The following is a 12,001-nucleotide window of genomic DNA, read 5'->3' on the forward strand; positions in this document are numbered from 1 at the left end:
TTGGTTACCATAGTTATATCACTATTGTTTTTGTATAATAAAACGAAATATATAAAATATATAATATAACTTTAATAGGAAAATCTTACTATGTTTACTTCTTTTTCTTCTTAAGACCCTTTTTATGTTTAAGCTTTTGCTTAATTTTATCTTTACGCAAGCGCTCCTTCACAATCTGCTGTTTATCGCGGAATTCTTTCGAAGATGCCTCCGATTTCTTCTTAGCCACACGTTCGTTGTGTTTTACCCAGCGCGGTCGGAATTCTGACACTAAAAAAAAAGAAAATAATATGCATTATTAAATCTGTGCACGTATTATTTACAATGTTTGGTAAATATGTTTTATTAATTCGCTACTGTCTGTATTATTCGTTATACGTTATTAATTATTATATTACTATTAAGAATATTGTTAAAATTATTTACTTAGTATTAACAAATGTAAACATAATTTTTAGAACTAAAAAATCTCAAACGAGAAAGGCCAAGATGCAGGGCATATTATAGAGCAGAAATGTGTGCGCAAACACCGGCGCATTCTCTATTTCTTCATTCTTATGTTCCGATGCCGGTCGGAAAAATTTTAGGCGCAGGACCAACGGGTTTACGTGCTTTCCTAGACACTTTCCTGAACAAACTTCCAAATTCCAAAATCCAGCTACCGCATATATGCCACTTGATGAGGCAGTCCATACCCTAATAAATTAGGAATGGATGATGCGTCACCTGATTTCGGGCGTTGGCCGTCGTGCTCGTCGTCGTGGTCGTCGGTGGCGTTGCGCGCGCGCCACGCGTCGTACCGGCCGCTGCGGAACGACGCCGGCACGCGCCCTCCGCTCTCCGTACGAATCATCTTGCGACCGCCGTCCTAGGTGCCATCGACAACTTTAATATATGCATATAAATATTTTTATGTAATTTATATACAAATATATGAGATGAAATCACCCAGTATAATTATAGAATTCGTAGGTCATAATAAAATGAAGAAATTGTGGCAAAAATGCTAAGTTTTTTACCTATGACCCACAGATCCAATTATATGGACAAAAAGATAATGGACGGTTATATCTTTTAGAGTATTTTTTTAACAATTGATTCAAGGTTCCACTATTTCATCTGCAAACAGCCTTAAGCTATAAAATACCTTAACTATTATTTCAAATTTTATACCCATGGAAAACGCCCATAATATGTAATAAAAATGTATATAAAAATATATATAATGATTATAATAATTTTCTTTTTTTCCGAAATAATATTTCTTAAATCTTAGTTACTGGGCGTGCATTTTAATCTTAAGTAACTCAATAAAGTATTGGTATATATTTATAATTAGCATGTAAACACAAAGTTTTGTAATACGAGACTCAATTATGGATCTCGCAGTGAAACCTGTCACCTGGTTTTGTGGGACTTTGTAATAACACTTTAAATAAAGATGCAATAAATAAATAATGAAGTATGATAAAGATAAACGAGTACGCACGGGGTCAACGTGCACCATGCGCTTGCGCTTCCGGTCCCAGCGCAGCTGCGCGCGGCGCTGGCGCAGGCCGACCTCGCTGTCCCCGCGCAGCTCCAGCTCCGCCGACGACGCGCTCGACGCGAAGTTCACCGCCATGCTGCAACGAATGCAACGCCCATGAATATACAGTTAATTGTAACGGCGCAGATTAATCAATTACATTGTTCCTCATATAACTTGAGTTGCCCTTACCCGGCCTCTGTATGTTGGTCGCTAGCAAAATGAGGTATATAGTTTTCATCGCGTTGTACGATCTTTTTCTTTTTCTTTACACCTGCCGCTTTGTGAATATCGTTACCGTTATTGGCATTCGTGTTGATATTGTCTTCTAATATTCCATCTCCCTAAAAAATAATTAACATCTTTATAGATAGCAAATTATCCATTAAATATATATATATATTTAATGAATAGTTTTTCTAATATATATTAGAAAAACTTTTGCTATTTAAATATGAATATAAATATACTTGCTATAGAAAATTACCTGTTGATTTTTATTTTCCCTTGTTTTCTGAATAGTTTTTCCGTGCACGCGTCGCTTTGCTTTCATGGCGAGGTACATCGGTGAATCCTGTTTTCCCGTCAGCTCAAGAATTGTCTGAAATAAAGCATGGCAGATGAAATATTCGCTACATTATATATTATGCGTACAATAAACAATAAAATGATTCATTTTTTCTTGTGTATAGTCTAATAAACGATAAATTTTGTATAATTAGTCGCTCTTGTACTTAACAAGCAGATTATCCAAACGACTCACTCGGCGAAACAACGGTCTTTACTCTTCACGCTCTATGACCTACGAATGCACCAATCTTGTACACTGTGGGGAGACACGACCACGAGACTTGTAGTCGTAAGACCAGCCGTATGCATATATTGTTGTAAGCATTAGTGAGAGATGTGAGTAACACCGTTGACGCTTGCTCTCTTTCCATCCTATGATGCGGATAGAGCATGAAGCGACTCACTCCTTTCGGCGTGTAGTTTCGGATCTGCTCGGCGAGGTCGGCGCCGACGCGCTCGTGGCGGTCGCGCAGGAAGGGGTGCGGGCGCGCGGGCGGCGGCGTGGCCTTGGCTCTGCGGTTGGCCTCCGCCGACGCGGCCTCCCGCCAGCGCACGTACTGCTGCCAGCCGCGCCCGCACACGCGACTCGCCTCCTCCTGTAACCGAGAACAACTCGATGTATCAGTTACTACCATTCTACACAATTTTGGTACATGGTCGTGGATTACGAACGATAGTTGCTGTATTGTAACGTATCATACTTCTCCTAAAAATCATTTCAATTTATATATTTTGTTACAAGAGTATACAGTTATTGGTTTATGAACTAGCAGACAATAATGATTTCTCACAATCTCTGAGATGTTCTTCTCCCAGGTCATGACATCCTGGTGCCTGAGTTCCAGCGCGCTGATGGGTAAGCTTCCCCACACGCCGCTAGGACACTCGTCTCCACATTCTGTTATCTATAACATAATTGTTAAATATATTTACAACTTAGAAAGAGTTTCATATATAGTACCTACATGGCGTTAGTGCATCACGCAAAAATCATTTTAAATAATTTAAATGAAATTGGCATTGTCAACTTAATATTTGATTTAAAATTTGTTACATTCTACTTGAATTAAAGTTAAATTTTATAATAACTTTTCCAGTATTGAATTCTTTTTTCTCATTGCTTTAAAAACATATATGTAGTGTTCCAGATTTCGAAAAGATTTAAACTAAAGTCTACTCATCTGGAGTAAAAAAAAAACAAACCTCATCTGGAGAAATGAGTTGCGTGCCAAGGAAGAGGTGCAAATCGAGTAAGTGCGCCACGTCTTCGGCAGACACCAGCGACAGCGCACGGCCCGCGCGCCCCGCGCGTGCACTGCGACCTGCGCCCAAACGCACACTCACACACGACTCACGGTACATATATAGATTTCCCCACTGGGACGTGCCATTTTATTCATTATCATTGACATGCCTTTTACGTAAACAGTTGGAGGTGGCTTTTTTACTTTTATTGCAATGGTTCAAAACATAATTCTGAATTGTATATCAAATTTTTTAACCACCCAAAAACGCGTAAACAAAGTTGCGTAAAATGGTGTACCATAGCATTACTATGACTATAACTACTTTAAGAGGTATTAATCGTTGGGACACAGGTTGACAAAAACAACTTGTTGATCATTACAAGACTATAACAAGGGATACTAACAAAAAAGGCTTACGTACCAACTCTATGGACAAAAAGCTTTGGTTTTGCAGGAAAGTTGTAATTGATGACTGTATCTAATGATGGCAAATCCAATCCTCTTGCAGCAACATCAGTTACCAAAAGAACAGAGCATTTTTTATTCATAAATTTTCCAAGAGCAATCTTTCGGGCTGAAGCATCCAGACCAGAATAGGCATATGTTGATGAGAAGCCAGCTTGTTGAAGTATCTGATATTTTCCCAGATAAAGTGAAAATTAGTTTCCATTACATTAATTCCTTAATATTATTACTAAGGACTAGAATGCCATTGACTGTAAATTATTGTGTTGATAGAGAAAGTATATTATTATTATTTAAAATAATAGTTACCAAATACAAGTATTCCACATGATGTTTAGTTGCTGCAAAAACTACAGCTTGTGGGGTGGTAGGAGTTATAACTCTATCTAATAACATTAACAAGGCTGCTGTTTTCAATTCAGATCTAACATATATCCAGCCGAGCCATAATGTTGAAGGTAATTTCCAATCAACATCTAATCGGATTAGGACAGGATCACTGAGACCAGCACGAGCAAATTCCACTAACATTTTAGGTAGTGTTGCAGAAAATAGAAGAGTTTGACGATTGGTTGGCAGTCGTGCAACTATTTCTTGTAATTGTTCTCCAAATCCAAGCTCAAATAATCTATCTGCTTCATCAAATACAACAATTTCTGTAAAAATAGTATTAAAAATTTATGAATAATATAAATTGCTGTGTAAAAGAATAACCATATTTAATTAATATGTATATTTATTACTTTATATGATGACTTTCATACTTATGTTATCCAATTTGAGGTTCATCTCTATACATATATGTAAAAAACGACCCGGTGTAGCAACAACAATGTCAGGAGCAGCACCCGACATTACTCCAAATTGTTGTTCAATAGATTCACCACCAAGAATAGCTGCTGAAGTGAGTCCCGTGAACTTGCCTAGTTCCCGCATGAATCTTAATGTCTAGAATTAAAATGAGATGTAACAAACAGAAGGGACAATTAATTTAACAATCAACATGAGAAAGGCAAACGATTAAATACCTGCAAAGCTAATTCTCTCGTAGGAGAAAGAACAAGAGCTCTTAAATTTTTTCCCTGAGGAGATTTATGTACAGGAGCCATAAGTTTTTCGAGAATTGGTAAGACAAAACAGGCAGTTTTACCAGATCCAGTGCGGGCCATTGCCACTACATCTTTGTTATCTAGTGCTATAGGAATTGTCTGAAAATGATTAAATTATAATTATTCTTTTATAAATACTTAACCTGTAGACTATATGTACTCTCCTACCTTTCGCTGGATAGGTGTCGGTTGCTTATATCCTCTTTTAGTTATACCTTTGAGTACTAGAAAATTCAGACCCATTGACTGAAAACCTCCAGAACTCTTTTTTTGCTTTTTGTTAGACACTGAGCTTTTCTCAGAATCTTCATTTATAGGTACTTCAAAACCTGGGAGTTCATCCCCAAGTTTTGGAGTTTGAATCATGATGTATAATTCTTAATATGATTATCGAGAAAATATCATTAGTATAAATTATACTTAAAATACACGTGCAGTGTGCACTCAGTGTGTTTGAAATCTTAATTATTATGACAGCTGTCACATGCGTCTTTGACATTGACAACTTTTGTCCATTCGACGTTTTTATTGACGTTGCGAAAATATTTTTTTATTATTTAATATAATTATGGGTTTAATAATTTGTTGGTATACTTGGTCATTATAGCTTTTATTATTTTATTATTTTATTATTTAGTTATAATCTTACAATTTTTATTTTACAAGACTTATTAATGAGTATCAATGTAACTTTACTATACTTTTGTTTATATAATGAATATATGTGTGCAAACATTCCTTTGCCTTTAACAAAAAAGTGGGAAAAAATACACATAGCAAAAAATCTCGTAATCTATACATATAATAAAATTGGATTGGCTATTTGTAATATTAAAATAACCCATTTTTACTAAATGCATATGTATGTATACACGGTACATATACCAAAATAACATTTTTTACAAATTTTGTCTGTCTGTCTGTCTGTTCTGGCTAATCTCTGGAACGGCTGAACCGATTTCGACGGGACTTTCACTGGCAGATAGCGGATGTAATAAGGAGTAACTTTAGCAACTTTTATTTTAGAATTATATATAGAATAAAAATAAAGTCACGCTACAATATCCAAATAACTTAAATTCAAACAACGCGCATGAAGTCGCGGGCACAGCTAGTCAATATCTAAATATACATTTGCGTATCGTTTTAGTTTTTACAAGATTATCCTTACTAGCACGTTGTCCGATATACTAACACTACACTGTTAGATTAAATGGCTATAATGTACGCCAGTTCTCTTTGGGCTTTGTGCAAGGATAACGGGCGAAGCCCCTTGTCGGCAGCTACAGCTCCCTTGTGGATATCAACATTCACCTTGAGAAAATATTGTCTAAGACTGCATAGATCACAATAGTATCGATTTTCAATATTTAAATAATTTTTACCACATTCAATTTTAGTTTTTCTAAAAATATCAAAGGAGTAGGCGTGTAAGGAAATAAGCTATATAATAATTAAGCCTTTAAAAACACGTATTATGATTACGTCCGGTGGAATAACTACACATTAAGATGACTACAACTTAAGATCGTCTATATATACATATATAATAAATGGTAAATTATTTTACACTTCTTCTGAAAGGAGAGCCAAGCCCTGACTTATTTAATAATTTCATGAAAAGATTGAAAAAAAATAATATAGAAAAATGAAGAAAGATAACATATTGTTAAGTAGTAGCTTAAACTATAGTTTCGAAAACATCCACTTTCCCACGCACGACTCCAGGAAAGAACACAATATTATAAAGTTATGTCAATTTAAAAAAAAATCTCGTTAGTAATGGATGTCTATTCCGATTAATTTAATAATCTATATTCTATACTAATGTTATAAATGCGAAAGTAACTGTCTGTCTTTCTGCCTGTTTCTTACTGTTTCACGGCCAAGTCACTGAGACGAATTTGATTTAAATGTGGTATGAAAGAAACATGAACTCCAAGGAAGGACATAGGTTACCCCTAACAGCTAACAATCAAATACTCAAACGCGAACGAAGCCGCAGGCGATAGCTAGTTTTGTAATAAATCCAGACAGTAAAGAGATTATTTCGAATTTAAGCTTAACATATTTTAGGAAGATCACAATTCTGATCGTCAAGCATTGCGTGTGGTGTTGATTATTTGCTACAGATGGACAAGGAAACATTTTCTGTCTAGGATAGTTTCTGGGATCCTGGTATTAATGAAAAAGTAATAAGCGGTAGGAAACATAAGGCAAAAGTATATATTATATTTTTATTTATAAAACTAATTATTTTATTAAGAAAGTGTAAAATAATAGACATATTAAAAATAACTGTGAATAAATTTTATTCTACTAATTCAGACATACCACATTCGATGATCGACGAAACGATCAATCTGCATCAGTATAAAAATAAATAAAGGAAATCTAAAATATAGAGAGAAAAATTCGATTACCAACAATAGATAAATCATTATGGAAACATTGTGCAGCTAAGTTTCTAGTAACCAATCAAAATAACTTACTTTTAATCGCTCAAAAAAAATTCATTGTCAAATCACTATCATAATATTTTTCTTGAAAATTATAAGACAAATAATCATTTCGATAAATAAATAATATTTTGCCACGACAACTGGCAAGGATGCTATGATTTCCGTTGCAAGTGTAAAATACTTTTGGTTTTGTTAACTATATTTTCAGTCGTTAAACCTATGCAAATTAAACATATTATTTATTGGAGTTGCTATGAAATGCTACGTAAAACTTCGATTTATGAAATTATTATTTTTTTAACATTTAATTACTTATTTCAGACTTTGCTAATATTGTGCTTTTTAAGTTTTTATGTCATAATAAACTCCGTAGGCAGAGAATATTATTTTATAATACAAATCTTCCTTACAGATAGTAAGAGTAATCAAAATATTTTCACTGTTAAAACTTTTATTTAAGTAACGCACCATAAACAAGTTACTGATCTCAAATCTGAATAGTTCCTGATTAGAATAATCATAGAGTATAAAATCAACTTAAGGTGTTCTTCCCATTTTTTGGGGAAATACAATATTGAGTATGTTGGTAGGCTCACCGCCTTGCCCGATGGTAACTACGTCAGTAGCTTAGCTACCATCGGCACCGTGTACAGGACCACCAGGTATTAGTGGATTAGGGGCCCATAACCATAACCCTCCCTAAGAGAGGGAGGAAAATATTAGAGATAAAACAATACCTTTTTTTATTAAACTAGAATATGTATCCATACTTGCAATATCAAATGATGAACAGACGTAATTGTTTACATTTATTAATTAGTTTTAAAATAAAAATAAAAAAATGCCGCTAACAGAAAAAATATGTAAATATTATTTAATATCAATTACGTATTTGAATTTTCAATTATTATGAAAACTGCTGATATTTTCACTAATGCATCTAAGAGCTAGGCTTGACTTGAGTTATACTACTCATTAATATTTTTTAGGGAAGAATGGCTCTAATGGTGACAACACCGATTACAATAAATATATACTAGGTAGAAATTTCTCGAACGAACACGTTTTTTGCGATCGAATAATCTACAGAAGTGAATAAGTTCGAAGGTTCTCGCTACCTCTATTCAGTTCCAGTTGCTATTAAACGTCATACGATGTTTGTGAACTAAAGTCGTTCTCTGACTCGCGTGCGTAAATTGCAAAATCAAGTGTTGCTTTTATATATCGTACTTTGTATTGTAGTTTCATTAAATCAAATTCCGAAAAGGTGAGAAAAAATATTTTAACAAATGGCCAAATGGCCTTTATAAGAATGATGTATTAATAATACTCTTACATGTTTTCATGAAGTTATTTATTCCCTTAAACCTAACCTTTATCCTTAAAATAATATATTTTTTGCTTCATCATCATCATCATTGTTCTTGTCTAGTAAATATTAATTGAGGATTTAATATATTAACTATCGGCAATACTTTAAGTGAAATGTATTATTCATACTGGCGATAAAATCTCATTGTATTATTTTCATTTCTTATGAATCCATGTATAGTAAATAGATACTTCAAATGAAGGTTTTTGAAAATAATATCATGTTTTCTATAATTAAATTAATGTATTGTGTAATTGTAGGTATTAAAATGGTGAAAGAAACTACATACTATGACATTCTTGGGGTGAAACCCAGCTGCACATCTGATGAATTAAAAAAGGCATATAGAAAACTAGCTCTTAAATACCACCCTGATAAGAACCCAAATGAGGGTGAGCGGTTCAAGCAAATTTCACAAGCTTATGAAGTTCTTTCAAATCCTGATAAAAGAAAAATTTATGATCAAGGTAAATTTTTAACTATTTTTTATTTATTTCTGTAATGTGTTGTACTAAATATATAAAACTCACAATTAAATAATTGTTAAGGTGGTGAACAAGCTTTGAAAGAAGGTGGAGGAAGTGGTTACTCCTCACCTATGGACTTGTTTGACATGTTCTTTGGTGGAGGCTTCAGTGGTGGACGACGACGTGAACGAGAGAGGAAGGGCAAAGATGTTATTCACCAGTTATCAGTAACCCTCGAAGAGCTTTACAAAGGAGCCGTTCGTAAACTTGCTTTACAGAAGAGTGTTATTTGTGATAAATGTGAAGGCAGAGGTGGAAAAAAGGTTTGATCTTAAATTATCATACATTTATTATAATTAAACATTTTATAAATTTAGTAAATAACATTTCCAAACTAATTCAATGTACTACATTTTATAGGGAGCAGTACAAGTTTGTCCTACTTGTGGAGGTACAGGTATGCAATTACAAATACAACAACTTGGACCTGGTATGATCCAGCAGATACAGACCATGTGCACAGATTGCAGAGGTCAAAGAGAAAAAATTGACCCCAAAGATCGCTGTAAAGTTTGCCAAGTAAGTATCTATTGTGGTAAAAAAAAAAACCCATGCTTAAATATATAGTATTTGGTAGATATCAATGAAAAATTAAATTTTTAATGTTTTAGGGACGCAAAACAGTTCGCGATCGAAAGATTCTTGAGGTCCATGTTGATAAGGGCATGACTGATGGTCAGAAGATAGTATTTAGTGGGGAAGGTGATCAAGAGCCTGAGTTGGAAGCTGGCGATCTTATTATTGTTTTAGATGAAAAGGAGCATGACGTAAGTACAATTTTTAATCTTATAGGTTATTTGATGGTCTTATAGAAATCTATTTTCAATAGAATGTTAATTATATATTAAATGTGAATGTTTGTGTGCTTGTTATTCAATTTTATTGAAATGGCTGAATGGAAACAATTGACAAATTTATTTGCAGAATATGACTGGTTTCTATATGATAAAAATATATATGTATATTTATATCTCACTATCTGATAAATGCTATTAGTACATTTTTCGAATGTTTTCAAGATGATATAAAATCTTTTTGTTTCAGGTGTTCAAAAGATCTGGCAATGATTTAATAGTTAGACTTAATATTGAGCTAGTTGAATCTTTGTGTGGTTTCCAGAAAGTGATTAGAACTTTAGATGATAGAGATATTGTCATTACAGTATTACCTGGAGAAGTGACAAAGCATGGTGAAGTTAAATGTGTTGTGAACGAAGGTTATTGTTTATATGTTGTTATTATTTCTATTTTAACTTTAATACTGTTTAATTATTGGTATTTTATTACAGTTTAATGCAATTCTAAATGTCATTTATTTAAATGGTACCATTCAACTTTAAACTGCTTTATGTACAAAATTCCAGTAGCACTTGCAATATTACACTTTAACTTAATAGTAAAACATATTTTAATTAGTTATTTTTTATTTTGCAGGTATGCCAATGTACAAGAATCCATTTGACAAAGGACAACTTATTATACAATTTTTAGTTAATTTCCCTAATAGCATTCCGCATGAAGTCATTCCAGCATTGGAGAACTGTCTCCCAGCTAGGCCAAGGGTAAGAAATTTTTTGATATATATTTGATATAAAGTAATATTCTGTCAATATCCCACAGGGATCTTAAGACGAAGCCTTCAATGTCACTTAAACTTTTCTTTTATGTCAATGCATACATTATTATTTAAGAATTGTGTAGTTAAGAATTAAGTAATCATCAAATTTTTCAATCTCACTAATTGCAAACCTCTTTCTTTTTCAGGTGACTATTATTCTATATATATAATAACTAAATGATAATGTATGCATTTTATATTTTAGCTATTAATAATAGTAACATGTTTTTTTTTAATTTATTACAATTTAAATTACCTATTAAAGCACATACAAATATAACTTATCATCTTGCATTTAATGATCATATAAAATTATTTTTATAAGTTTTAAAAGTGCTTGTTAGACACTACATGAATGTATTTATGGATGTCATTGTTCATGAAAATAATGAAATCAAATGTACACAAAGGTGGAAATTCCGGAGTTGGCGGAAGAGTGCATGCTGATGGACTTGGATCCAGAGCAAGAGTCTCGACGGCGCCGCTCGAACCTGGCGCACGCGTACGAGGAGGACGACGAGCACCCCGGGGTCAACCGCGTGCAGTGCGCTACGGGCTAGTAGAGTCATATTGACAACGTATTCTGCGTATTTTTGCAACACTATACTCCGATATAGCATCATTTAATCCCTTTACTAAGTTTACTGTCTTCATGAATTGCAGTTATATGTCAGTATACTTATAATATTTATAAACATTATATATTATCACCGTATTATGATTACAAAACACACAATACCCAATTTTTTATTGCGATTTTAGGTCGATTTTAATGTATTGTGTGGTAAAGTTAGTTTAAAAATGATTAAAACTATTTCACTGTGATTTTCTTTAATACCTACAGGTATTGGTCAAAACTAGCATAATGTAGTGTGTAATTGACAGGTTTTTGTCTAATAATATTATTAGATTCAATGTAGTCGAATTAGATTGAGCTAGCTTATGTAAACCAAATAGAACAGATGTTTTTCAAATTGGCAACACAGTATAAATTATGGGCCTGGTAAAGTTTTAACCAGAAAACTGCTTAAATTTTATAGTTATAAAGACTACCTACATAAATAAACTCTTCTTGAAAACTCATCTTTTATTTTCATTCCTTTC

General features: G+C 33.4%; 2 protein-coding genes across 2 annotated transcripts; one reads left to right on the forward strand and one right to left on the reverse strand.

Annotated features, from left to right (window-relative positions):
- Nucleotides 1-54: 54 nt before the first annotated feature.
- LOC113401302 (ATP-dependent RNA helicase DDX54) lies at nucleotides 55-5,374 on the reverse strand. Its single transcript, XM_026641158.2, has 13 exons — nucleotides 5,088-5,374; nucleotides 4,839-5,018; nucleotides 4,575-4,758; nucleotides 4,120-4,466; nucleotides 3,767-3,977; nucleotides 3,302-3,420; nucleotides 2,890-3,003; nucleotides 2,503-2,694; nucleotides 2,016-2,129; nucleotides 1,721-1,872; nucleotides 1,490-1,625; nucleotides 727-868; nucleotides 55-270 (listed from the first exon to the last, which is right to left on the reverse strand). The coding sequence occupies exons 1-13, from the start codon at nucleotides 5,283-5,285 to the stop codon at nucleotides 95-97; spliced, it is 2,265 nt and encodes a 754-aa protein (XP_026496943.2). The 5' UTR covers nucleotides 5,286-5,374; the 3' UTR covers nucleotides 55-94.
- Nucleotides 5,375-8,413: 3,039 nt separating this feature from the next.
- On the forward strand, nucleotides 8,414-11,976 carry LOC113401347 (dnaJ homolog subfamily A member 1). Its single transcript, XM_026641221.2, has 8 exons — nucleotides 8,414-8,648; nucleotides 9,014-9,220; nucleotides 9,302-9,543; nucleotides 9,641-9,799; nucleotides 9,892-10,047; nucleotides 10,325-10,496; nucleotides 10,714-10,841; nucleotides 11,308-11,976. Exons 2-8 carry the CDS (start codon nucleotides 9,022-9,024, stop codon nucleotides 11,455-11,457), a joined length of 1,206 nt encoding a protein of 401 aa, XP_026497006.1. The 5' UTR covers nucleotides 8,414-8,648; nucleotides 9,014-9,021; the 3' UTR covers nucleotides 11,458-11,976.
- Nucleotides 11,977-12,001: the final 25 nt, after the last annotated feature.

Source organism: Vanessa tameamea, chromosome 7 (assembly GCF_037043105.1).
Source record: "Vanessa tameamea isolate UH-Manoa-2023 chromosome 7, ilVanTame1 primary haplotype, whole genome shotgun sequence".
In the NCBI taxonomy this organism is placed as follows: Eukaryota; Metazoa; Arthropoda; class Insecta; order Lepidoptera; family Nymphalidae; genus Vanessa; species Vanessa tameamea.

Coding starts and splice junctions, on each gene's coding strand:
- LOC113401302 (XM_026641158.2), bottom strand. CDS start 5,285: ATGATTCAAACTCCAAAACTTGGGGATGAACTCCCAGGTTTTGAAGTA. Junction 4,467..4,574: donor CCTCAAATTGGATAACATAA/GTATGAAAGTCA, acceptor CTATTTTTACAG/AAATTGTTGTATTTGATGAA. Junction 3,004..3,301: donor AACTCATTTCTCCAGATGAG/GTTTGTTTTTTT, acceptor ATTATGTTATAG/ATAACAGAATGTGGAGACGA.
- LOC113401347 (XM_026641221.2), top strand. CDS start 9,022: ATGGTGAAAGAAACTACATACTATGACATTCTTGGGGTGAAACCCAGC. Junction 9,221..9,301: donor AAGAAAAATTTATGATCAAG/GTAAATTTTTAA, acceptor ATAATTGTTAAG/GTGGTGAACAAGCTTTGAAA. Junction 9,800..9,891: donor ATCGCTGTAAAGTTTGCCAA/GTAAGTATCTAT, acceptor TTAATGTTTTAG/GGACGCAAAACAGTTCGCGA.